The sequence below is a fragment of the Nuphar pumila genome, chromosome 11 (assembly GCF_984573655.1).
Source record: "Nuphar pumila chromosome 11, dmNupPumi1.hap1.1, whole genome shotgun sequence".
NCBI lineage: Eukaryota > Viridiplantae > Streptophyta > Magnoliopsida > Nymphaeales > Nymphaeaceae > Nuphar > Nuphar pumila.
The window spans coordinates 553,116-576,196 of record NC_143259.1 but is presented as its reverse complement, the minus strand read 5'-3'; the positions used below and the strand labels follow the sequence as shown (position 1 = coordinate 576,196).

The 23,081-nt window shown below is 40.9% G+C and overlaps 1 protein-coding gene across 2 annotated transcripts; it reads left to right on the top strand.

Moving 5' to 3' along the window:
• The first annotated feature begins 14,318 nt into the window (after positions 1-14,318).
• Positions 14,319-18,962, top strand: LOC149821539 (GATA transcription factor 7-like). 2 transcript variants are annotated; one of them, XM_089981588.1, is made up of 4 exons: positions 14,319-14,473; positions 15,564-15,615; positions 17,487-17,690; positions 17,834-18,962. In XM_089981588.1, exons 1-4 carry the CDS (start codon positions 14,454-14,456, stop codon positions 18,569-18,571), a joined length of 1,014 nt encoding a protein of 337 aa, XP_089837714.1. In that variant the 5' UTR covers positions 14,319-14,453; the 3' UTR covers positions 18,572-18,962. The 2 variants fall into 2 exon arrangements, with proteins under 2 accessions (XP_089837714.1, XP_089837715.1); XM_089981589.1 differs by having other exon boundaries at positions 14,465-14,702.
• The last annotated feature ends 4,119 nt before the right edge of the window (positions 18,963-23,081 follow it).

Sequence of the window (23,081 nt, the reverse complement as noted above, 5' to 3'; positions counted from 1 at the left end):
GCGCGAGCTGGGATCGATTTTTCCCTCATTGCTCATTAGTTATAATCTTTACAATTTTGGCAACCAAACTATCGAAGTACTTTTGGTTTCACCCACTTTTGATCTTATCACATAATTCATGCCAAACTGATGTAATCTAACGTATGGGCTGCCAAAATCCTGTGGTTGTCACTTTTGGATGTAGCCTTTACCACTGACCCACGATATGATTAAAGGTTAATTTATTGAACCAACGGCTCAAAATCAACATAGAGCTAATTAAAACGATGCTCACTTAAAATATGCATCCTATCAGAGAAAGGTGCTTTCATGCTTCTTTCCACCTTGGGTATCCTAAATTGTAAGTGGGTTTTCCACTATGATAACAGGAGTTGCAAAAACACCTTATATTGGAAAAACTCAACTCGGTTGTGCACAAATTAAACAATGTTATTGACTCTGGAATCAGACTGGTATCATGTGACGATCTGGGTCCAGTCGAGTAAGTCGTGAACCTCTCTAGGTGGTGCAGTCAATGATGTCCAAACTAAGCCAGAGTAACATTCATTCATTAACTAACTATGGCTCGAGTCAAGTTGATCCGACAAGCCTTGGGAGTCCAACTCCGTGTTGCGATGCAACCCAAACCAAGTGACGGCCCAAGTCCACCGCAAGGAGGATCAGGAGACTGAGTCGGGACAGTAGGTTTTCAATATTATTTACCACGTCCCGACGAGATGCCACGTGGCACGAACACGTGACTGAGATTCAAAAGTGAGAAAAAAAGGCCAATCAATAGAAGCACTAGTTTGTAACGTGGGGGTTATCATGTCATGTAACCCCACGTTAGCCGTGTCCCCTTCCCAGCACGTGCCTTCTCACCCGTCGCTCCATCTACCTTTGTTTCTCACACCAGCGAGAAGATATCCTTTCCACTGGTAGACATTTTTTTTCGCGTGTTCCTGACTCGTGTGGAGGGGGAGATTGCCAGATTGTTTGGGCATAAGCAAGTTCGGAGCAGTGCATATCCTATGCAAGCTTAAAACAGTGGAATATCAAAAGCGATAAAGCGGGGCAATGCCAGTCTTTGGTACATGAGCATTCAAGCTTACAAAAAATGAGTGATGAGTGCACGATACACATCCGAATAAGCATCTCAGATATTAGAGTGAGCATCGAGTTTCACAGATGCACCAAATGAGGGGTATATTATATTTCGGCACCTGCGAGCCTCACGGTAGCCCTCGCTGCAATGGAGAAGACTTTTTGACCCTCAGCATAAGCCAGTTGCTAATTTGACATAGTGAAGCTCTTGAGTCAAGAAAAATCACCATCACTCGATATGCATTCGTTGAACCTCTAGAAAGGGTGTGAAGTTTGTTGGCAAGGCGAACGACAAGAGTAGGCCCCATGCATGCATGATGATGCCCATGGAAAATTTGTATACGACGCTGACCCCAACCCCCGCCAATAGAAGGAATCCTAATATCCTTTTAAAATGCACTACTTGTGTTTCCAATGTAGTTTCTGAATGTAGACTTCGTATTTTTCCAAAATGACCTCACTGTAGTCTTTGTCATATATGAATGTGTCAGCGATATTTCAATCTTGGCTTGGTACTTCTCAACTTGTAAGGAGATGCGTGGCCCTGAAGTTCAGGTAACCTGCGTACGCATTGGTGTGGCACCTTCGAATGAAGTTACTTCTTTTTGTGATCTAACTTCACGGGCGTGTTCCCTACATATGATTGTGCAGAAGAATATTCGACCATTGCACATGAATTCTGCATGAAATGCTTTCATTTATGAACTTCAAGTTGAGACAGGCCACGTGTGGCGCAACACCCTCGAAGCATGGCACATGCCCGTGGGTGGTCGGAGAGACCACTATGGCATGGAGCATAGAGCTAAGCAGATGCACTTGAGATGTAGCACACACACTTAGGCTTGTTTGCTGAGTTTGCTAAAAAGCTATATTGTGTTGCCTCGTGCCACTGTTGCATGCCAAAGGGAATGAACTTTTCACTTGGCAAGACGCGTCACCATAGGCCTCACCGCACCACTTTCGGATGGTGATGGATAAAGTCTGGCCCATTCTCCCTCAGTAGAACAAATCAACATCCTCGTCGATACTTCTTTAATTAAGAGGTGACTGAAGTCGAACCGCAAGAGCTGAAGTAGAGCAAACATCCTCCAGGAGTCCGTGTGCAAGGCAGTAGAGTAGAGTCGGGTTCTAAGATAGAGATCAACGTCAGCCCCTTGAAAGTGTGATGTTTGGAAGCCACCAATGAAGCACGATGTGGGAATCATCATCCACTAAGATACACAACATAGAGAAGCCTCTAGGGAGTTTCGATATGGCCAAGGCGAGGTCACTGAAGTTGGAAGTAGTCCAATCCTTCTGAGCAAAGCAGGTGTTTGGCACCTGAGGTGGTATGTTGAGCAGAGCAACGCGTCCACGAGCAGACGTGACTCAAGTGGCAAATAAAGCAAGGCTGCTATGAAATGTGGGAATCATCACCTATGAAGATATGCAGCGTGAACAAGCCGCCATGAAGTTTTGAAGTTGGAGGTGGTTCAGTTCTCTTGAGCAGAGCGGGTGTTTGGCACCCAAGGTAGTCCATTGAGCAAAATAACGTGACTACAAGCAGACGTGACCCAAGCAATACAGTGACATAACACATTTTCTTCTACTAGAACAAATTGATGTTCTCATCGATACTTCACAGATTGAGAGGAGACTGAAGCTGACATGAAATTCTTGATAAGAATCAAGGTAGGTCACTCTATAGTGTGAAAATCATCACCCACGAAGATATACATTATGGACAAGCCGCCATGAAGTTCTAAGATTGAAGGTGGTTCAATCCTCTTAGTAGAGTGAGTGTCTTTCAACCCACAGTGGCCCGTTGAGCAGAACAACGAGGCCATGAGCAATGCATGGCTCAAAAGATCATAGCAATGTGAGGCCAAGAAAGCAATGCAGTTTTTAGTAGATGAACTGGTCCTTCGGCTACTGATGGTCCTTTGAGGAGAGGTTGTAGAGTGTCGACTTCTATCAACGAAACACAACTAATAGGTTAGACATGGAATGCCTTCACAATTTTCTCACACGCATTAAAGAGCAGTGTCTTGGAGTATTTGCTCCATGAACATGAGATGAGTGATTGAGTGTAAGGGTCATCGCATCATCCTAGCAGTGAATATCCCTGATACAACTGTCGAGGTGTGACACCAAGTTCCACTGCAAGGACAAAGCGTCATGAGCTAGCAATCCTAACAATGCCATTTGTGACCCTACATAATATAGGGGAGAAGATCGATCGAGTAAAGATGAACCAAACAAGTGATATTGATGTTGGAAAGCCTATAGAACCCAACGGTCAACAAGCATGAGTGCCACCAAGGAAATATGCAAGTGAAATGGACCAAGTAGAGTGGGGATAAGAGAGGCATTCTGACGAGCCTCCTTTACTAAGAAGGTACATATAATCAGTTGATTGCGCTATATAGCTCCCTTATTGTATTGTCACGTAAGCATTGAAAGCGAGCAAGCTCCATCTATGAGACTTACTCTTCAGAGATTAGACTGAAGCAAAACACGTCTCTTTAATGCACTTGAAGAAGGAAGGGTCACCACAGTTGCAAAAGTGAGCAACTATAGAGACATATATTAACACAAAGCCTTACGAAGCATCCCATAACTGCCTTGCTAAACTGGGTAGCAACATCTGTCTGTAGAAGGGGCAAAGTAGTAGGCATGGGTCACTCCCTCACAACTCCAGGCAATAGGGAGTGGAGAAAGTGCATGAGTCACTTTTGTATTTGAGAACTCGATCATGCAGCGATCTGCCTCCAACAGTGTTGCAAGTGCCCTCGATGAAGATGATAGATATCCGAGTATAAACTTCACCACAACTCGTACTTATAGTGTGTTGTGTCTCAATTAGTCTGTCACAAACTAACTAGTAAGGGATGATGTATAAAAGTTGAAAAATCTGCACAAATAATAACAACAAAGGCCAAATATCCAACAAGAAGATGCAAACAAATGTAGTTTATGTTCCGATAGCAGTCTAAGCAAATATGATGATAACCAAAACTGACAAGAAAACATCGATAACAACTTCAGGCAACTCTGAAACTAATTTGATGAGCTCTTATACCAGTTTGGTATGCTTTCATAAGGCTCTGGTACCAGTTGTGGTATGCACTGATGCTAGTTGTCACAACTTTTTTTCTCTGTCTTCTTGACTTGTGCAATGAGGGAGATTGACGGGTTGTCTGCATTGTGCAACACACAACTTGCCTTAAGCGAAGAGCTACGAAAGCCTAGCAGAAGTGAGTTCGAATGAGTGCATATTTCATGCACATTTAACACAATAAAATATCATAAGCGACAGAGTCGAACTGATCGATAGAGCGAAAAAATGTCAATCTTTGGCGTACGAGCGTTCAAGCCTATGAGGAATGAGTGTGTCGCCTTTCTGTGATAAGTGCATGAGCAGTCAAGGGTCGATATAGACAGCTATGCATCCAAATAAGCATCATGGAGATTAGAGTGAGCACCAAGTTTCAAAGACGCATCGAACGAGGGATATATTTCATTTCGGCACTTGCGGACTGCATGGAGTGTAATGTGCACCCCACGAAAACCCCCTCCACTGCGATGGAGAAGACCTTTTGGCTCCTAGCCTAAGCTAGTTCCTAGTTTGATGTAGTGAAGCTCCCTAGCCAAGAGAAATCATTGTCACTCGACATGCACTCATCGAGCCCCTTGTAAGGGTGCGAGGTTTGGCGACAAGGCTGGCAACAAGAGCAGGCCCCGTGTATGCCTGCGGATGTCTATGGAGAATTTGCATACTCGTGCACTCTGGTGTGCTACTCACGAGATATAGAGGTTGCCCACTCTGAATCGTACGATGGTGCACCAATGCAATTCAAGAGGAAGGTCCCCCTATATAGGTGTTATAGGCGTTGACCCCCCACCAATAAGAAGAACCCTAATATCCCTTGGAAATGCATCACTTTTGTTTTCAATGGAGTTTCTAAATATAGACTTCATATTTTGCTGAAATGACTGCATTAATGTCTTTGTCTCATATGAATGTGTTAGCAAGGTTTTGATCTTGTCTCGGTAATTCTCAATGTGCAAGGAGATATGCGGCCTCGAAGTTTGGGCAGGCCTGCTTGGGCACTGGCGTGTCACCTCTGGATGAAGTTGCTTCTTTATGTGATTTGACTTTATGAATGCATTACCCATATATGATTATGTGGGAGAATACTTCCTCCTAACTAACTTCTTTAGCTTCCTCCTCCTCCTCCTCTTATTGTATCATTCGCGAACCGACAAGTTAACAAGGCACTGGAAATTTGAAGCGAACACGTTCCGTTTGTCGCCGGCCTCTCCTCGACCATTTTACATTTACCGGAGGCGCGACTCTTATCTCATGGAGGGTGGTTAAAAGTTAAAGTTAACCAGGAGCAGCTGATACTTACCCGCCGTGAAAGAGCGGGAGAATCCCTGGCCAACACGTAAGCAGAATCACCGTCATAGGTGTCGGTTGCCAGCTGTGACGCTTATACGAGAGAGACTGGGTCGAGGGGATGACGTGTCAATTCCTGCGATGCGACTGCAGGGTGGGACCCGCAGAATGTGAGGGTATACATCACACACACACGAAATCTGAACCAAAAGCCAGAGAAACAGAGAGAGAGTGAGTAATAAAAAGACGAGCGATTTTCTTAAAGCAGAGATGGCGGTGCGGAGCATGGATGAATCCAGTCCTTGACCACCAAGCACAGCCAGAAACGATTGTCACACCACGTGCCTCCTGTTACAGTCGTCCCTTTCATAGACAACTCCTCTCTCAGGCACATGGGCCCAAATGAAATGAAAGGTGACCATGTTAATAAAAAATTAATGCCGTTGATTCACTTGAAATACTTTCAAAGTTAATGAGAACCAGCTGCACTGGCTTCTCACTCACAAGTCTTCCACAAAAGCCACACTCCAGTCCGCTTACTCAAAGACTGACGTGGCTTCAGTCATTATCCGTCATGCCAAGCCTCCAGCACAATGTTTGTGGGTTTTGTCTGGGCCGGAACCAGAAAATGTACAGAAGGGTAGATATATTTCTCATTTATATATATATATATATATATATATATATATATATATATATATATATATATATATTACAGTCATTTGTACATGCAATTTACTAGAAAACACTATTTTTTCACATGCTTTTCACTCATTTTGTATATTTTACCTTATATATGTGGTTTATATAGTTTGTTTATTACAAAACTGGTTTTTAATCATGCTTTTGCAACATATAAGTTACTTTACTAAGTCTAAACATCGTAAGGGTTTGTTTATAAATTTTCTTTTCTACCTTTTATGAATCAATCATTTTGTAAATCACGATAGGACGTATCGTTCACATAGACAAAGCTCATATCGGTTTGCAACTGTTACTAAAATATTATAAACGAAATATTGAAATCGATTTGTAGTTGTTACTTAAATGTGTATCAAGTTGTAAATCCTATTGTGAACGAAACAGTGAAATCGATTTTTACTTTATTAAATCTAAACATTGTATCGATTTGTTTATTATTATTTTTCTGCCTTTTATGAATTAGTCATTGTGTAAATCACGATAGAACATATCATTTATGCTTTATGTCCGTGGCTATACAAATCATGGTAGAACACTTTTTCTATAAAAAAAGTCACAATCTCTTATAGACAGAACTATATAATTATTGAATGTTATGTTACAATAAAGAATTATAACTAGTTGCAAGTCAATCGGTATCAAGCAAATTGCGATAACACGTAGCCTTCATACATATAAATTGTTTCAGCCTTTTATCAATCATTGTGTAAATCGCGATAGGAAGACAACTCATAAAAGCAAATCATAATTTTTGCAGTAGACAACGCTTAACACTTCTTCACGTTTTTTTTATGAAGGCCGAACATTACAACGATTTGTTCAATGACAATTATGTTTTACACTTATTAAAAAAAGAATTATACAATTATAGAATATCACATTACAAAAAAGAATTATAGAATTATAATAAATAATTATCGGAATAAAAAATTTATATAATGTTTATTCAGTGGCACCTGACGACTCAGATAGACTATGACATACAAATTGTCTCTTTCTTTTTCTTGGTGGACTCTCTTTCCTCGGTGGACTCTTGGTTTCCTCGATCTTATTAAAATCATTGGTAATCATCTCTACCAGTGTACCATATTACGACCACATTTGTCTTCTCAAATTCATCACCTGCTTCCATAATTTCTTATTTTCCCTCTTCAATATCTTTAACCTTGTGGTAAAGACTACCTTCTTTTTTTGGAGTTGTGTTCGCTCTTCAACGTGTACGGTAACTGGGGGAATTATTGTTGTAGTCAGAGAAACACGATAGATATTTTTTTTATGCTGAGAGACGACATGATGAGGGATAGGGGGGACACATGGGTTTCCAATATTTCTATGTTGCTTCTTCTCAATCTCCAGATTTCGATGCATGGGTTCTCAATATTTTTTGAAATAGTTGGGGTCATATTATCATTCTTTATAATCATATGCTATGGCACGAACACCTTCTTTGTATCATCTATCCAATTATTTCTTGAAGCGTTCATGCCAATTCACATTTCTGGCACCACCACTATTCATCTTCTTTCTCATTTCTACAGACTGCTTTGGGGGTAGACTGTCCCAAATCAGCTTTTAGGAGAACTCGACTATCATGCTGCAACTCAGCTTCAGATTTGCTAAACAACTAAGTATCATAGTCAGACAGTCCCGTAGCCTCATCCACAACCTTTTGGTCACCGTCCTCCCCATATCCATACGGTCTCCACACAACCTATATAGTGAAAATTATGATTTAGGTATAGACATAATTATTCATGCTAATGAATGCTAAATATTAAAATGATTTATAATAACAAGTGCTAAATATATTACAATAATTGTTACTAATGAGTGCTTTGTATTAAAATGATTTACACTAATGAATGCTACATATTACAATGATTTACAATAACGAATGCTAAATGCTAAAACGATAACGCTTTGTACTAACAAAGAAAAAATCCTGCAATGATCATTACTTAAGAATGATAAAGATTACAACGATTTACACTAATGAAAGTTAAATGCTAAAGCAATAACAATTTGTACTAAGGAATACAAAATCCTGCAATGATCATTACTTAAGAATGATAAACATTAGAACAATTTATACTACTGAATGCTAATGTGATAACGATTTGTACTAACGAAGACAAAATCCTGCAACAATGATTACTTAAAAATGCTAAACATTTCAACGATTTATACTAATAAATGATAAATGTTGAATCAATTATAAACGATCTTAAACCATTTACCTCATTTAATTATAGACCATCTAAAATGAACTTAGCATTATCCTCCTTGACATTTATTGTAGCCCATCAGCCGATCTTAGAAAAACCATAAATCGCAGAGCCACACTGAGGATGCAAGGTGATAATATGCTCCCATGTCCAGGCCTACAAAATCAATATATTAGTAAGACTATAACCTTCAACAATCTTAGTCTACAACTACCAAATATGTAATAAACAATTACCTAGACAAATGGTCAAAACCCTTCTATGATTTTTGTACCCTTACTCGCACGGTAAAGTTGTTTGTACAAATGTGCGAGCATAGCAGCACCCCATGCATAGTTGTCGACTTTATCTAAGTCTTCCAAGAACTGCAACAACAGGTAACTTAACATCGAACCAGACAAATTCAAAAATAAAGTAAGTCTAAAAAAATAAAGAAGAAAGTCACACAACTCTTGGTCAGCTCTTTCAGATGCACATGTAGCGGACCAACCTTTCCATTTATTACGGAAAGAATAAACTTTCATCGATGTGAAATTTTTTTCACTAGAAATACATTGCCTCCAGTCCTCTATTGACATTCCTAGAAGAGTCGTGCACTTGTCCTTTGCATCATAGTTTGAATCCCGTGCTAGGATAACACTTTCATAGCACTTAAGACTCGTAATTCATGCCACATCTTCTAGGGTCATGGTGATCTCAAAAGAATCAAACTGAAATATGTTCGTCTTATGATTCCACTTATTTACCAGGTGGGTTATGGTGTTCAAGCATGTTTCAAAATAATGCTGGTCTAAAAGGCCGCTGAAGTGCATATATCATAATCGATCCTTCTGATATTCACTCAGTTGTCCATACCATGATAGAATTATAGGCCGCTGACACCGCTCTTTGAACTTTTCACCAGGTGCTCTACTTCTTTTTTGACATTTCTGTAACACAAAATAGCATACTATTCGTATCAAATCAAAATTGATCCTATTTATACTTCTACACATCGATGTACACAGTAATCACTATATATAATAATCATTGCATACTCGCTATCATAGTAATCTCTATACATAGTAATCGCTATACATAATAATACCTATCATAGTAAATCGTTTATAGTAATCGCTATACATAGTAATCATTGTCACATTAATCGCTATACATAGTAATCACTATCACAGTAATATCGCTATACATAATAATACCTATCACAGTAAATCATTCATAGTAATTACTATCACAATAATCGCTATCATAGTAATCGCTATCACATAGTAATCGCTATACATAATAATGCGTATCACAATAAATTGTAATAGACAGCTTGGTCACACTTTTCTCCTCTTCATCCCCTCCCTCCATCCTTTGTCTTTCTTATTGCTCCATCACTCGATCATTCTCCTCCTTCCTTTACTTTTCTTATTCTCCATTCATTCTCTCCTCCTCCTCTCCTCATCTGTCTTTCTTGTTGCTCTTTCGCTCTGCCGCCTCTCTCCTTTGCTTTTCTACTTCTTCTTTCCTTCGCTCCTTCGCCTCCCTCCTCTATTTTTTTACTTCTTCCTTCTTTTCTTTTTCTTTTTATTCCTCTTGCTTTTTTTTTTTCATTTCCTTCTCTTCCTCCTCCTGCTTCTTCCTTTCTCTTTCCTTATCTTCCTTTGCCTTTCATTCTCCTTCTCCTTTCTTTGCCTTTCCTTATCTTTCTCATCCCGATTCTTCTTCCTTTGCCTTTCTTCTTCCATCTTCATCATTTGCCTTTCCTTCTCTTCCTCCTCCTCCTTCTTCAATTGTCTTTCATTCTTTTTCTTCTCCTTATTCTTCTTTTATCTTTCCCTCTCCTCCTCCTTCTTCTGCATTTGCCTTTTCTTCCTTTGCTTTTCATTCTCCTCATCCTTCTTCCTTTGCCTTTCTCTCCTCCTCCTTCTTCATTTGCCTTTTCTTGCTTTTCATTCTCCTCCTTCTTCCTTTGCTTTTTCTTCTCTTCGTCATCCTTTTTCTTCTTCTTCATCTTTAGTTCTTTCTCATCCTTCTTCTTTTGCTCTTCAACCTCAATATCTGATGGATAATGCTCTGCATTATACAATTCCAACGCTTTGTCCCTGTCTTTATCATTCTCAGTCTTCATTATATTTTGGTACCTTTCATAATGCTCATATATATGGGATTAACGAATAATTTTTTCAACAGACATCCCATCAAACAACAAAGGCTTTCTTGTCTTACGAATTTTAGTGCACAAATAAGATCGATGTAGATGCAGAGTAAACAAGATGCAAATGTGTATGCAATGGAGATTGATGCGGTGTTGAATCGAATAAGAGATGCAAAAAAATAGATGCAAGAATGTTAAAACAAGCTGCAGATGGACACACTGATGCAATGAGATGAACAAAAGAGACGCTGAAACAGAGTGAATTAAAAAAATCACAGAAACACATGATTGAATCAATATGAAAAATGAAGTGTAGCAGAATTAAAACACACACAAATCAATTGATGACCGATTTTTCTTTAGTTTTCTTTAATCGATCACACAGAAAGCAAACAGATTAACCTACACTATGTGAATAAGAGAGGGAGAAGAAGAAAAACAGAAGAGAGAAAGAGGAGAAGAAGAAGAGAAGAGGGAAAGAGGAAGCTACTTATGGATTTGGTTGGGGAAAGAAGGTGGCCTCTTCCTTGTATCAACGCTCTCCATTGTAGAAGACCTCCACCGGCTAAGGAAGGGTTGAGAGAAAGAGGAGGAAGGAAGAAGGGAGAAAAAAATCTGTAGGAGAAGAAGGGTTGAGAAGAGCGGGCTGCATGTGAGCAAAAAAGGACCCCTCACTTTTCCCTCTACGTGATATTTTAAAGAGGGGTTTTAGGGTAGTTTTACATTTTTTCACAAATCCTCTATTTATTTCAAGGAATTCCAAAAAAAGGCTTCTCAAGAGAAATATTTATGCTAATGTGCTAAATCCTAATCTAATTAACAAAAACTAAAGCTATACTCATTTCTAAATTTCCCTCTTTATTTTCCTACTAAAATAATTTTCAGTAACAAACTTCGAAATAAATTGCAAAATAAACCCGCATTTCATGCATTTTCTAAATTTAATTCTTTTCGCATGTTTTCTCGAAACTAACAATAAACTCAGGATTTTAATATAATTTTCTACTAAATCATGCATAGTTTAATATGAATTAAACACTAAAATGTATGCATGATCAGTAACCATATCATTATATGTTACAACCGCCTCCCCAAGTATATATTATTATAAATTATTACATTTGTTACACAATCACTAACATTACAAATCATCACAATATAAACATTATTGTAAGATTTAGAAACTTAAGTACAAATCGAGGTAAGTTCATAAATACACATCACTACTGCATCAAACGTATAAATCATTGTTGCTTCAAACGTACAGATCACTACTGATTTAAATGTATAAATCGATTTGTTTCAATATAAAAATAAGTGTTATTAAGATTTAACATTCAGATTTACAAATTGACTTGTTTAAATAATGAAACCTTAAACGAAACTCACTGAAATGTCATGATTTTTAGTAATCTGACAGTGGAGGAGAAACACCCAGAAGGTAGATGCAGCCGATGGTGGCAACGATGCTCTCACTGTGCAAACGATGACAAATGATGCTCCGACGACAGTAGATGATGGCAAAAAGTGCTCTAACGATAGCAGATGATGACAAAGGGTGTTTCGACGGTAACATACGATGACAAAAAGTGCTCTAGCGACAACAGACGAAGGCAAATAGTGCATCGTCAGAGGAAGCTTCAGTTATATCATATGGTGCAAACGTTTACTGTTTAAGACAAAAATGGATCGTTTAGACTTTGAAGAGTTAACTTTATCCTCTTTTTTTTTTGCATGGAGAATATTTTTTTCGTTTTTGAAACTCGCTTTTCACTTTTCTAGATGGAGGATCTCGAATTGTCGTTTCACTTTTATAGATGAATGATATTTTTGTTATTTTTTTAACCATCATTTCATGACGAGAATGGCAAGAAAGGGTTCTTAAGTCTTTGCCATCGCACTAGAATGTCGTGTTAAGTGATGCCAACACGGGGATATGAGCTCCACGGGCTTATATACGTGGCACTCTATAACCTGCTTCGATGAGGGTGTTTTTTTTTGTCAACCTTACAAACTCGGGTACAACCATGCCATAATTGCCTATGAAAATGAATTGGTGGCCAAGCTAAGCTGTTGCTTCCAATAATAAGCTAACACGACAGCTCCAGGACAGAGCACTCAATATAAGTGTTCTGCTCTCTCTTCTTCTCTTAAAAGGGGCAGAACCACCACTGCTCTTCAAAAGTAATGATAAGATTTCCTTATTAGCCTGCAGATTCCTTCCGTAATATTCTTTGTATAGTTGTTAGCCTTGAGAGAGGCTCTCCTTGTACAGGTGGCAGCTTATCAATGCATTCATGTTTTTCTAGGTTGTATCCTTTGTCAACCTATCGATGCTTACTGACTGATTAGCTAATCAGAAAAAAAAAAACCCGCTCAGCTGTGCCAGTTGAATCGCCTAGCATCCGAATCCCCACTTACTATTGGGTGGTACGAGTTGTGCTGGCGGGTCTTTGCTGAAAGTCCAATATCCAAAACTCACTCGGTCACTTTTCGCTAGAGAGAGGAAAACTAGCTTACTTGGAAAGAGAAGGAAAAAATGAGTGTCTTAGACGGGAGATGCAAAGGGTGCAACTCAAGGCAGTAAAGAGAGAGAGAGAGAGGACAATTTCTGGTTGTGCGGTCATTTTTTATTTACTTCTTTTGAGTTTCTACATGATTCATGATTTTCCAATGGTCGCCCTAAATTGTTACTTGCATGAGTTTACGTGAGAAAAACGTAGTAGATTTCCCGCTTACTGAACAGCCCTGCGACACCCTTTGGACTCATCTGTAAAGAGTTAGTCCGAGGTATTTCTTTATTTTTGCAGGATATTCAATGGGTCTGGTTTGACCCAGACCCGACCCGTACCAAACCTAAAGGGTCAAAGTTTGGTGATAAAGAAAAAGTCCGATTATAAATTTCATACCAGACTCACGTCTGACCCATGTTCTAATTAAGATCCCACAATTTTTTTCAATGTTAAAAAAATAAAAAATATTATTTTTTATCAGATTCGTGTAATCCTCATAGGACTAGGGTCTGTTTTTTCTTATGGTGGGTCCGGTTGGACCTGGGTACAAACCTGGTACCAGCACCTCAAAGTAACAACCAGGTTCCGACCCGTCCACACGCCTCTAAAGCTTAAGTTGTCAAGTTCGATAATGAGTGAGAAAATCACGATCCTATCCGCTGGGATCCAAAGATGACCACCAGTCACGGCAATAATTCAAGTGGAGCCTGGTAATGCTCCCATGTGATGTGATTGGTCGTCATGGTATTGCGTATGGGTTGTGACATTAATTGCTGATAACTGGATCTAGATGCATGAGAGAGGTCCGAATTAAATGGGGCGTTTCATTTAAGGAACGAAGTTGAACCGAAAGAGATTTGGAAAAAATTCACAGACTAGCCTGTCTTCAAAATTTCCCATTTGTGGATGTTCCTCCCACGAGCACGAAAGATTTTATCCGATCCAAAGCATGCAAACCTGTGAGCATTAGAAGGGGCGTTTTCGTCATTCCAATGAGCGTAATGGTTTCTGACCCAACTTAGGCCTTTTTCTGGTCCCATCCTTTCACGCGCTTTGCACCGCCAAAACCGGAGGTGGAAGCCACCTTCATTTCTCTTCTTCCTCCCTCTTTCCCTTTTTGTTTTTCTTAATAAATAACAGCGTTACTAATAACAATATATAATATAAGCGTTGCCTGAAGGAAGGTGTCTGGTAAAGAAAAAAGAAAAGTCTGTAAAAGGGCAAAGAGAGAGAGACGGTCGTCGTCGTAGTCGTAAGCCTTCAATGTCAAGACATATGGACAGCTAGCAGCAGCACAAAAGGGGAGATAGGGAGAGTGTAATTGGGTGTGTGTGTGGGCCTGTTGGGGGGTGTGGTGAGGATTCACCAAACCATCGACCAGCAGAGACAAATTGCCCTCCCCCACCTGTATGTATATGCGTGTATGTAGGTATAATCCGCTTACTCCCCTCTTCTTCCCTTTTTAGGTTTCATCAAATCTCTTTGTACTTCCGCAATCGTATCTCTCTCTCTCTCTCTCTCTCTCTGCGTGAGGTGAGGCCCCTTGGGAGAGGTATAAGAGTTAATAGCGTCAGCATCTTGCTCGCCTTTTCTCTCTTCGGGCTTCACCTCTGCTTATTATCGATCCCGAGGTCCGCTAGGCAATCCACATCCAACGGGTAAAGATTGCTTCATTCTCGGTTGCGTTTTTCATGTGCTTCGAACTCTTCTTATTCTTATTCTCTCTCTCTCTTTTTTTTTACTTCCCTCTCTTCTCCAAGTGTTTGGAAGATGTTAGAGGTTTTGGTTCAATTTTTTTTGTCATTCTCCACTTCGAATAGGCCGGTTGCTATGTCTACCGCTGTTTTCTTTTTTCTTTTTTCTTTTTTGACTTAGAAGAAATTTGGAATCTTTTTAAACGAAACGCCTGCTAATAAAGGATTGAGGTGTTTGTAAGGGAAGTGTAGGGCTTTCCCCGTTTATTTTTTCCTTCCCCGTCTTAGTGATTTCCTTGAAAAGGTTTGGAGGCCTAAAAAAGAAGGGGAGAAACACCAATTCAAGTCCTCTTTTCATTTTATTCGTTTTCTTCTCAATTAATTCCTTTGGCTTGCTTACAATTGCCGTGGGAGCATGAGCTGAATCGCTAGCCCGGCATAGCGAAGCCATAAGCTTCCGCATGAGTCCGAAGTTGCGCAAATTTCGGTCAACTATTCCGAAACTTGCCACTTTTGCTCGGGGGCTAAGGAAGGAAATCGGGTGCATGCGTGTGCGAGCGGAAGAAGACGCGTTATTACACACTCATTCAAAGGAGTATGAATGCAAAAGGCTGCCATTTGCTCGTAAATTCTCTGTTTCCATTTGCGGCCTTCGATGATGAAAGAACACGGCCCTGTCTCTTTCTTCTTCTTTTTTCTTTTGATTACTTCCCCATTTCTTAATTTAGAGTTTCTAAATCTCTCTCTCTCTCTATATATATATATATATATTTATTTATTTATTTATTTATTGTTAACGATAAACATTTGGTTTTGTACCCGCAGAATTGATGCAATTTTGGTGAAACGATTTCAACGGATCCAAAGTCGGACTGAGGTAGTGCTCTCTCTCTCTCTCTCTTTGCATGACATTTTATGTCCAATTAATTTGTTCCTGATCACTGAGCATATAGCTACCGAGAGTCAATGCCATTAACCTCCGTCGGTAGTAATTTCGAATGAGCATAATTGTACCGTACTGGTCATTTTGAAATAGCTAGGGACATTGGGGAGTAGTTGGAATTTTGATGGAAGTGGATTCCAATTCCACCCAAATTGTCTCAAAGGCAAACACGAGCTTTCCCTCTCAGGTGAAGTAGGAAGTGGTCAATTCCAGGTCCCCATTGTTTTGTTGGTACTTGTGCTCCCTCTCAGACGCAACCGGTGAATAAAACCGCCTTTCACGGGAATGACGTGGGTGCCTCTTTGACTCTTGAGGACTACAAGTGTTTGTCATCTTTGGCGCAATTACGGAACTTCACCTTTTGTTCCTTTCTTTTGTTTCTCGCAGAAGACAATGCCAATTGCCAAACACAGGAACTTCATGATTTTGAAGCATAAATTGCATGCCCCCCGTTGCACTGCACGACTTTCTGCTCTTTGGTGTCACACTACTTATTCAAAAATGTAGGGCTGAAAGAAATGGTCACCAACAATGTCCGAATTTGCTCACCATGTTGGACCGTTCAAGGTTAAGTGTAGGCCGGTTATGTATGTCCTTCGTCGGGATTAGGGTTTTGTGGTTCATCTGGCCGTCTTGTTATGCGTGCTGTTTGATCCCATTTGTTGCCACCCTATTATGCTTGCCAAAGGTTATTGTAAGCTTCCTATTTCCTAGTGCATGAGACGCTAGCATTAGTCTGAAACTAAGAGCGTGCATACGCCCAACATCTGTCGCCATCCCAAGTTTAGGATTTCCCCGACTTTAATTTCTTATGGATTGCAAACCAAGCAAAGAGGTTAACTGCCCCGTCTGAATTCAAAATAAAGCGAGCATTACGTGCGGTGATGTCTATTTTTATTTGGGATTCGATGTTAGCAGGGGGGTGGGAGACTGCCAGCTTGCTCTACAAGGAAACTCTGATTTGCCTTTGAAGGCAAGATTTAGCTCCATCTCAAAATATCGATTGGCTGATGAGGTCAATTTCGTCACTTGATAATGTCTTATATAGCACATTGTCTTAAACGGACAGGAAATTTTTTATAGTTAAATAGGAAGAGTTAACTAATCAGTTGTGGGCTCAGCGTGGTTGGTAGGAGCTGTTAGTGTACGTCTCCCTGTGGTCAGACGTTGCAGGTTCAAAACCCCAGTGGTACTAACTGGTGGGGGTGGGCCAAATGAATGCGTTCACGTTTGCCTTTTTATCTTTCCCCAATCCCCCATCAATGAGTGTGGACTGTTGAGGGTTTCTCCTGTCCTCACCATATTATTACATCCGCATGCACAGGCACAGGCACAGCACTGCCGTTCATCCAATTCCAAGCCACGAGCACGGTAGAATGCTTTGCTCTCACCAGTCTATTTTTTAATGCTCCAGCTGCGTCAATCTAAAACTTGTGGTTCGTTCAGCGGGTACCCCCAACTCATCAAATGAGGGGTTGGCCGTGTCCCTGAAACTGAACAATATAATGAATGAATGAATGTGGGTGACCTACTGACTGACATTGACTACAGCCTCTTTCTGAATTTTCCAATCCAGTTGCCAACCATCCTTTACAATGGCAATGCTTCTCTCCTTTCTGCTTCGTCTCTTGCCTTTCAAAGCAGCTATTGTAATTGAACGCCTTACCGCTCTTTAATATCCGTCTGAACTTAATTTCCTTGCCAAATGGATGAAGATAAAATATCAATCTCTTCTTCTTCTTCTTTTTTACACACGAACATCTTATGACCTTAATTACCATCTGGTACTCTGTTTTCGAGCTCAGATGGAAGAGATCGAAACCGAGTTGAGCGCGGATTTGTTCGATCACATCGACGATCTGCTCGACTTCCCCAACGAGGATATTGATTGCAAGATTGGTGATGGCATAGAGAGTTGGCCGAGCAACGACATGTTCGGCGGCGTTACTGACTGCACCTTCTCTGGGCACACCGGCGATTTCGGCCATCCTGGGGAGTTCTCTGTTCCTGTGAGTCTCCACCTGAATCCCCAGTTTTTTTTTTTTTTTTTCGATTCGTACGCAATCAGGAAAGCCAATTGAAATATTTATTGGCGTAATTTTGTTGTCTGTCCTATTTCAACTCTTTGTTTCTGTTATGTGTGAAAATGCAGTGCGAAGACATGGCGGAGCTGGAGTGGCTGTCCAACTTTGTGGAAGACTCGTTCTCAGCGGGGAGCGCTGCTGCTGCTGCCGCCGACGCTTACAATAGCAACAACAACAGCGACGACATCAGCAACCCCTTCAAGGACTCCCAGTTCCGCACCTCCAGCCCCGTCTCCGTCCTGGAAAGCAGCTCCTGTTCCAGCAAGACACTCAGCTTCAGCAGCAACGACGCCCTCCTCCTCTCCGTCCCTGCCCGGGCCAGGAGCAAACGCTCCCGCCCCTCTGCCTTCTCTCCTCGCATTACCACCACCAACAATATTCTGATCTCCCCGTCATCATCTGCGACCAATCCTTCCAGCGAGCTCTCCCAATTCCAGGTCGAGTTCGACTCCTTCGCCGAGTCGAAGCCGCCAAAGAGCAGGAAGACGGTGGAGCAGTTGGGCGTCACGGTAAGGAAGTGTCTGCACTGCGGGATACAGAAGACACCGCAGTGGAGGATGGGACCGTTGGGTCCGAAGACGCTCTGCAATGCATGCGGCGTCCGCTATAAGTCCGGCAGACTCTTCCCGGAGTACCGGCCGGCGGCGAGCCCGACGTTCGTGGCATCGAAGCACTCGAATTCACACAAGAAGGTGATGGAGATGAGGATAAAGATGAGCTCGTCTGAGGGGTTGGGGGTTGGAGAAGCAGCAGCAGGAGCAGCTCGTGTTTCAGAGGAATGCGATGGTGGGTTACATGTGATGTGAATGAAGTGGAGTGGCGGTGTTAGAGGCGCTGCTTAATTAGGGAGAGTTTAGTTGAAAGCAGAGAATTTATTTGTTTTTTCCCCTCTCTTTCCTTCTGGGGCCTGGCTGGCTGTGCATCTTTCTTTTTTGGTTTCTTATTTGTATAGTGGGGAAGGGCGGAACAAGGGAATTGTTAAAAACAACTGTAGTTCGTAGGCAGGAAGAAGACCTGAATGGAATGGGACAAGAGGAGCAAAATAACTGATAGGGCGGAGAATTAGGACTCTTAAGGGAGAACATGAAGAGAAAGTAGGAAAAAGAAATGTTTAGGATGGTAGGAATTTGTCATATTGTATTCTTTCTGCATTTCATTTGATAATATCCATTGTGGCTTTAGCCTAGTGTTAGTTGTCCAGCTCTTTATGCTGTGTTCTGTTTTTTTTTTTTTCCTTATGATATATATCTTCGTTTGCAGCATTTTCTGTGTGCTTTAGAACAGTTCCATCTGATCATTTGGATGATAAATTGTTGTGGTTGTATTGTATCCTCGTTTCATCATTTTGGTTTACTCTTTATAACTTCGTGTATCTGATCAATTGGCTGATCGATGAGACGAGTGTCTTCGAACTAATATAGTAGTGGAAATGAACCAAACTTTGCCACGCAGCGCAAGGAAATTGAGGTTAATTGACATCATCAGGGAACTGTTAAAGATCCAGATCCAGATCCAAGCAAAGAGGCCCAAGGCGGTGAAGAGTCTACACGTTTGGAGAGACCCCCAGCTGGTCAGGACTCTACAGATATGATACGGGACCCATAACAGAGGACGGGCAGAACCGAGTAGGAGCGGTTAGAGAAGAAATATACCAGTTTGAATAATAAAAAAACAGAATTGATGTATTTGGTTGTAGCCATGGTTGACAGGTCAGCGGATTATCCGGGTTAGTCCACGATCAGCAGGATCAGCTAAACACCGCAGCTGGTATTCATTGTATCCAAGTAGCATCAGCAGTTATGTGGATGGGTCAGTAGTGAGCAACAGCTGGACAGCATCAGCCATGGAAATTTTGGTGGTTTGCACAATTAGAATAGGGTTGACCGCAATTCAGTTTGATCCATGTGTTGGATCATTTTTTGGATCACACAGTTTCACAATCATAATCATGATATAAAACATGATATAAATCATAATATGCAGCAGAATACAAATCATGATTTTCAACAAATCGAAACATAAACAGGGAGCAGGCATGCCGGGTTCCACCATATACAAAAATCCAGAAAGCAGCATATGAACGAGCAGATGCACAAAACACAATAAACACAAGATAAGCATGTTAATACAGTATAAAATGCTAAGACGTACGAAAGTACTTCCCTTAGAGAAGATTCAGCCCCACATATAGTGCAAACAGGGTCTGGCGTCCTTCCCCAAGGATACAATAGCCTCGACGATCAGACCGGTGCACTCCGACGGATCGTCCTTTGAAAACAACCTCTACGAACCGAAGTTGCAGAATAACCCCTTTCAGGATAACTCAGGAGAGAGAGAGAGAGCAACATGAAAATGAAAAATCGCAGACTCTTCTTCAGAAATTAGTCCGTCTCAGATCTGTCGTAACCCCAGCCCTAACCACGCTTTTATAACCCACGAACGGTTACAAAGCGTGGAAGGAACCCGTTACGGAATCCGAGGAGATGTGACCCATTAACGAAAATCGAAGAGTTGAGATCTGTTAAAGGAATCTGAAGAGTCATAACGGGCACAGACTACGAGGAGTCGTGACCCGTTATCATTTTCTCATAACCCGTTGAAGAATCCAAATATTCATAGAAACTTTGGGCAAAATCTTGATTGGATATGGCCTTAAAGGGCCAATTACCCGAACCCGAACCTGAACCGGCCCGGCCCGGCACGACACAACGTGCAAGTGCGCGCACGCGCGCGTGTGTGTGATAGTCATCCCACCCTCTTGTTCTCAGGAACAAGTGTAAGAGTTTACATGTGGCTTATAAAGCCCACAACAAACTCAAACACAATCAATATAGGACTATTCCACGTCATCAAAACCACTTTTTCCAAACAACCCACATTTCATATTTGAATTCTCTCTTCCCTTCCTTCTTACACCTAACACCATGAGCCGCCCAACCAGCTGGACGTCACTGAAAGTCAATACTATAAATATAGGTTGTCTTTTGTGTTTGGATTTTACTATACATTTTGAAAATTGGAGAAATAAAGTTCAGTCTTCTTTTGGCTTCATTATGAAGATTCTGCCTCTTCTTGAGGATTAGGCTTCTTGAGTTCATTCATGAACGAATGTAGAGATCATCGTCATCGTCTTTCACTTCCTTTCTTCTATTCGGATTAACATCTCAATTCAGATTCCTCTAACAGAGATCGAGTTGAGAAGGCGCGAATGCTTGCGGATTCTACTCAACTATGAACAAGAGCTTCAGACAAACCTAGGAGCTTGAATCGAGCTCTAGATTGTCGAAAATATAAATCTAGCTAAGTGCATTCACTCAATTCTGTTAGATTCTGTACAAGTGCATTTGTATATCATCCTTTCAATGGTGCAGTGTTGTAGTGCTTTAGAACCACTACCGAATCTGCATCGGTTCGAGATCGATCCAGAAAGAGAATTTTGTACATTATGTTGAACTGATCAAACTTCCAGTGAATCCGAGCTCACGCTCTCTTCACTGTCACATTATCTTAGCTAAGCTAAGTGCATATACAAAAGTCTTTCGCATTATCTTCTAATTTCGCAACTGTAATTACTTTAATTTATATTTTGCACAGAAATGACCGATCCTAATACGATTTGGCAGGAATCAAGAGGAAAATTAAACTTCAAAACTTGAAAGCACATTAAGTTTGCTACGTGCCTGCGAGCGTTGTGTAGCGCCTGCGTGCGCTGAAGGTCAATCGCCTGTGAGCACAGAGGAAATTTTAAGCACTGTAATCACTAGAAGCTTTGTGTGCCTACGCGCACGATTCTAAAGATCAAGGCGGTAGCGATCCCTAGTGAGGGCCCTATCAGATATGAGTTCTTCTCTCATAAGTCTGTTCAAAAAAGAAAAGTGTCCGGATGCTAAGTTGAACAAGGTCTCTAAGAGTCTCGAGCAAGATCCACATTAGAACAACCTACCCACCAATATCCTATTTGTAACAAATCTCTTAAGCATTGTAACCATTATAAATAAAATGGAACCTCACGTTGAGATTGGGAGAGAGATCTCTTGGGTCATGGGTGTAGGCACTTTAATATTATCTGCGTTTATTTCTTTTTGCTTGCTCGTTTTAATTTTATTATGGTATCAGAGGTCAGGCCTTGAGTCGTTCGTTGTTGCTCTTGCTCCTTGGGTAGTCCCTGCACGTTGCCTGCCCTACTCGTCGTCTGTGTATTGCGTTGAGTGCCTCTCCATTAATTTTTCATGGCATCTTCCCAGATGAAATGTTTTTTTGCTTCCCACGTTACTTGCACCAACAAACCCCCAGTATTTTTATTACAAAACTCACATCTGACAATTATTTATTATGGGAGTCGCAATTCACTTTTTTTGTTATATGATTTGTATGGGTTTATTGATGGGACCATGCCAAGTCTGTCGAGGACCAGGGCTACTACTGATAAAAAGTGTAATATTAGATAATATTTCTATTGTGAATGAATCAAATGCGTTTAACTTTCTTTTGTTCACCCTCGTTGTGATTGCTTCTTGTGATTGCAATTCTTTTTCTTCTATTCTCTCTTGCTCTCTTGCACTCTGATTACAAGCTTCCACAACTGGCAAGCGAGCGATAAGTAGGCTTGCGACAGTGAGGAAGGACTGTTGTGCTGCACTGGCCTATTGAAGGAAATAGGCCCGTAACAACAACAACCGTCAGTTTAATAAAAATAGATTTCATGCTATAGAACGAGGACATCAACAGTTCAACCGGTCTTATCAGAACACAAATCATGTTGTGTGTCAGCTTTGTGAGAAACGAGACTGTTATTAACCTAGTCTCACAACAGTAGTTGATTGTCCCAATCATCCAAAGCCCAGTTTCTATCCAACCTTGTCTCATACCTGTCATCAAAGTCACCAGTTCACCTGACGAACCTGCATATGAACCAATTGTTGTTTTTGAGTCACCCCAGTCTATCAAAGAATCAAGGTCTTCAGCCTCACTTGATCTAGTCGTCTAACCTATTCGTACTCAATCTATGGTCACTAGGTCCCAAGATGGCATCTGTGTCCCTAAGGTCTATCTTAACACATCGTAATCTCTCTCTTACTCTCATTGCCCACTATATTAAAGACCATGAACCTTACAGTTTTGCCCAAGCCAGTCATCATGCCTATTGGAGAGAGGCTATGGAAAAAGAGAAGATTGTTCTAAATCTCAATAAAACATAGTCCCTTGAACCACCTTTAGTAGATCAACATGTTATTAGATGTAAGTGGTTCTTTAAAGTCAGAAGAAAGGCTTATGGTATCTTAGAAAGGTACAAAGTTTGTTTTGTTGCCAAAGACT

What these genes read in the sequence shown, in the direction of transcription:
- LOC149821539 (XM_089981588.1), top strand. Translation starts at nt 14,454, where the DNA reads ATGTATATGCGTGTATGTAG. An exon ending in ATGTATATGCGTGTATGTAG is followed by an intron (nt 14,474 to 15,563) that starts GTATAATCCGCT and finishes TTGTACCCGCAG; the next exon opens with AATTGATGCAATTTTGGTGA. An exon ending in GGATCCAAAGTCGGACTGAG is followed by an intron (nt 15,616 to 17,486) that starts GTAGTGCTCTCT and finishes TTTCGAGCTCAG; the next exon opens with ATGGAAGAGATCGAAACCGA.